At 39.0% G+C, this 4,558-nt stretch overlaps 1 protein-coding gene across 1 annotated transcript; it reads right to left on the bottom strand.

The window, feature by feature from the left end:
- Window positions 1–3,394: 3,394 nt before the first annotated feature.
- Window positions 3,395–4,293, bottom strand: LOC142161754 (protein NLP4-like). The gene is made up of 2 exons (XM_075256015.1): window positions 4,189–4,293; window positions 3,395–3,989 (listed from the first exon to the last, which is right to left on the bottom strand). The coding sequence occupies exons 1-2, from the start codon at window positions 4,269–4,271 to the stop codon at window positions 3,395–3,397; spliced, it is 678 nt and encodes a 225-aa protein (XP_075112116.1). The 5' UTR covers window positions 4,272–4,293.
- Window positions 4,294–4,558: the final 265 nt, after the last annotated feature.

Raw genomic sequence — 4,558 nt, 5'->3', positions numbered from 1 at the left:
TATAAGGGCTTACGTCCATATTTTTCATAGAAGGTCGACCAGGTGCGGACCCCTACCGTATGAGGAAGGATGGAACTTACCCACTCACGGATGCCTTCAGCAGATGGAGGGGATAGTTTCACAGCTGCAAAAACATAATAGGATTTTAGTACAACGGAAAGCGGTCGAACATCTCTCCGACTAAAAGTACAGAAACTTACGCGCAAAGTTCCACTTCTTAGGGAACCCCATAGGATTCGCCATGAGGTGCTCAGTCCGCACATAAAAATAATTCCCGTAGAATCGACGGTTAGCCCTGTCGTCCATCTTCACCACCAGACTCTTCGACTCTCGATGGTGCATGTGAATCATCGTACTGCGAATGAGCTGAGGGGCGAAGATATTGAGCATATGCCCCAAAGTTATCTCACGACTGGCGAGCTCCGCAAACTTGAGCAACATAAGGAACAGCTTATACAGGTACGATGAAAGTTGAGCGGGGCATACCTCGTAAAAGTGGCAGAAATCTACCACCATGAGAGGAAGAGGAAGCATGTATCCAACAAGAAAGGGGTAGGCGTAGAACATGCAGTACCCTAGGTGGTCAAAATGGACTAGGTCGTCCCCTACCGCCGGTAGTATTTCGATGTAGCGAGGAATTCCCCACCTAGCCTTCAATTTTATGATCTCCTCCTCTTTCATAATAGATTGAACAGGTTCTGGCTCCTCCCCGGTAGGACTGTAGAAGTCGGTCCATGCTTTCCCGGGGCGAGACAAGATCTCGGCTACTGACGGGACCTCCTCATCCTCCACCACTTCTGCACCTCCAGTGACCAGAACATCACTTTCCGGTGCCGGAATTGTGATAAGGAGGTCAGCGCGAGAAGAATCACCAGCCATTGTGTCAATTTGGTAAAGCAAAAAGATAAAGAAAAGGGAGGAGGAAAAGTTTTCGGTTAACTGGGGGCAATTAAAAATTCAAAGTATCAGGAAGAAAGTATATTCGCAAAGTTCTTTCAAGTAAAGGGCAAGAAAGTGTGTCAATCGAATGATGTGTTCCTTCTATTTATAAGAGACATAAATCCCCCAAGCACGAAACCCAAGAGTCGCCAATCGAATCTGATAGGGCACGAAATGTTTCAATTCCCTGGGAACGTGTGTCATAATGGCAGCAACCACGAACGATGTTTCAATCCAAATGACGCTTCGGTTCCGAAACAGCCGCAACGGTCCAAAGATATCTAAAGAGCGTCATTACCTCACTTGAGCCTAAGGATCATACCCAAGGGTAGGTAGTCAGATTTCTCTTAGATATGTAACAATCATAGTCCATCTGTCTGGCCCGACAGGGGACGACCCAAGCAGTCGGAGGGACTAGCTGTATTGGTCAAAATCTGATCGCTAGGGTTTTTCTGACCGACATCCCATCCAAGCGGCAAGGCAGCGAAAGACGACATGGTTTACTCCAAAACCAGTACTCGCAATACCCTTCGAGTCAGAAGAAACAACGTCTAGGGGACGACAAAGGCGGACGCAGTATGAAAGAGCATCAAACCAAGTACATAGCAAAGACTCCATAACTATATATATGAGGGAAAAGTTCCTGAAAAAGAGGGGCCGGCTTCTCTTTCTCTCTCTCTCTCTCTCTCTCTCTCTCTCTCTTTCCTATCTTCCCAATAGAAAGAAGAACAAAGCAATCTCGCCTGAAAAAGAGGGGCCGACTTCTCTTTCTCTCTCTCTCTCTCTCTCTCTCTCTCTCTCTCTCTCTCTCTCTCTCTCTCTCTCTCTCTTCCTATCTTCCCAATAGAAAGAAGAACAAAGCAATCTCCGAGAGAAGGTGTAAAATGGTCTCCTCCACTGATTAGTAGGAGACAAAAATAAAAAGTATCAATAAGACTAATTACATCTATCTCATCTTATGCATTATTTTCCGTTTAGTTTATAGATCTGGAGTCTATTACGTTTAACTAAGATTTACCCCTTCATTGTTTCTATTGATTCAATCGAAAAGGTTTCGATATCTTTTTGGTCAAACACTTATCACCTCTAGCTTGTTATTACTCCTCTCTTCCGCTCCTATTTATGTGTCACACTTTTATATTTAGACTGTTCCAAAAAGAATAGTATTTCTTCATTTAGAAATAAAACTTTAAATTTCTTATTTAATCTTTAGTGAAGAAATCAGAAGCGAAACCAGGATATGAAGTTTATGGTTTCGGCATTCTAATCTTTTTAAGTTGATGGGTTCTATATAATTAGTTTGTGTTCAATCCAATGGACTTTTAAGATATATACAAGATTTGAACCAAAATTATTGAGTTCGGCTAAACCCGTAACTAAAAGGCTAGCTTCGCCACCGAATGAAATATAACACATGTCAATGGCTTATTTAAAAGACTACAAATTTCAAAAAGTCTCTCTTGAACAATGTGTAAAGTCCATATTCACATAAAATGGAAAGAAAGCACTAATTTACTCTATTATGTTCTAAATTTTGTCAAATATGATGAAGCGAAACAAGACGTAAATCATGTCCCAAAAACAAAACTAGTCGAGACTAGAGTAATTGTCAATAGAAACGAAACCAGTAGTTTGATTATGATTATTTTGTATACTATCGTCGTTATTGGCATACTATTTTGATTAATTATAAGTTGACAAAAAAGAAAGTATTAACGCTGCAGGCTTGATGGATACTTCAATAGGAAAAGAGACTTGGCTAGCAGAACTCTCTTTTAATTAGGAGTTTCGGACAAGGGAGAGGAATACATGTAAAGACAAATCAAATACCACATAATATAACTAAAATTTAACATTAACATTAGTAGCACTACTTTGTAGTTAGGGCCTGATCTGAAATTAGGCTCCCTTAATAGTTCGTACAGACGTTAGGAAGAGATTTAATCGTTCCAACGTAATAACTTCAATCGATAGAAAACCTAAAACACTAATCTAAGGGGAATTAAAGAAGAAATTAAAAGCTAAAAGCAGCCATTCCGGCCCTTCTTTTCTTGTAATTAGCCTTAAAACAGGTTTGACGCAGCTTCTTGGTTCTTTCAGTTAGCTCCATTTCAGGTACTTTCTCTAGCATTCTTTGGTGCTCTTCTAGCATCTCTACTTCACTTGTCAGTCCCATTTCCTGCATTAATTAAATATGATATCACTACTAAAAATCACATGTTTACCGACGCAATTTACCGATAGATGTCCGTCGGTAACAAGGCTTTACCGACAGAAGTCGGTCAGTAAGTGGTTGGTAGGTAAATCCTTCCTCGGTAAAATGTACCGACAAAATCCATTAGTAAATTACCGACGGACCCCATCGGAAAGCCATCGGTACATTTCTGATAGCAGTTGGTCAAATAATTTATTGGTATATACCAAACAACCAATAATTAACTTAATAAACCACAAATTAACTCTTAATTAGTACAAAAACTTTATTAGTATTAACACGTACCTTAACGCTATCAATGAGAGTCTGCAAACTCTTAATCTTACGATGAGGCCATCGCATGATATTAAGTTCCCTACATCTTTTCTTCAACACTGTCAATCCAACTCTCAACTCCTTGGCTGCTTTGTTTATTGGTACATGAAAATACCTCTGTATCTCATCCAATTCTAAGGTATCACTCTTCTTATGCCTTCCATTATTATTTCGCTTCCTAATTAACTCCTTATTATTAGTTCCACTGCTAAATTCTATTTCTCCAACTGTATAGTCGTAGTAGTTCTTATCCTGCATATGAACTTCATTTCGAGCACTTGTCACGTTTTGACATTCCTCTAAAGGACTAAATGTCATGTTCTGCGGAATGTCTTCTTGAAATGGAGGTAGTCTGACGTCTAACGTGCCCAAATCTTGACATATTTCTTCCAACTCTTTAAGCTCAAAAAATGGTAAATTATTGTTTTGAAGATCGTTGGGAAATTGAAAGGGATCAAAGTACTCAAAGTTGAATAAACCTCCATTGGACAATATTCTTGAATCTTGTTGTTGCCATGTTCTATCCAAAAACAAGAAAAACACAAAAGAATACATAAATGTTAGTCGATACAATATGTATATTAAAGACCTATATTTAGTTCTTTCTTTTCCTTAAACACAAATTTGCATGCATATTGATGCTTTGAAATTTTTCTCACCAATATTGCACCTCAATATAAATCAAGATCATAACAACTAACTTGTTTTATGTTACTTACCCGAAAGGGGGAGGAGCGTGTTCTGAATATAACCAATCGAATTGATCATTTTGGTTTTCCAGCGTTAGAACATGAGAATCCATAATTGGAAAAATTTAGGGGAGATGGCGGCTGAAGAGAGAGTCAAGAAATTGAAAAGGCCAGCGGGGGTATATAAATTGGAATTAGAGGGAGAATAAATGAGTGATAAATAAATTGGAGTTCGTGCGAGTGGATTATGGGAGTTACAATGTATAGAAATTATGGGTTCTAATTAATGACCACGGGTTTTACATATGAATTAGTGTAGAAAAGAAAATGCGCTATTTATTGTACGTTGATATGATTAATTGTGGGACACGAATGTCTTCATCCTAAAATACATCTACAT

The sequence above is a fragment of the Nicotiana tabacum genome, chromosome 6, assembly GCF_000715075.1.
Source record: "Nicotiana tabacum cultivar K326 chromosome 6, ASM71507v2, whole genome shotgun sequence".
NCBI classification, from domain to species: domain Eukaryota; kingdom Viridiplantae; phylum Streptophyta; class Magnoliopsida; order Solanales; family Solanaceae; genus Nicotiana; species Nicotiana tabacum.
The sequence above is the reverse complement of the archived record's forward strand: the minus strand, read 5'-3'. Positions and strand labels throughout refer to the sequence as shown.

Excerpts from the sequence above, each read along its gene's own strand:
- LOC142161754 (XM_075256015.1), bottom strand. The coding sequence starts at position 4,271 with ATGGATTCTCATGTTCTAACGCTGGAAAACCAAAATGATCAATTCGAT. Across the intron at positions 3,990-4,188 it reads CACGCTCCTCCCCCTTTCGG|AACATGGCAACAACAAGATT; the intron begins GTAAGTAACATA and ends GTTTTTGGATAG.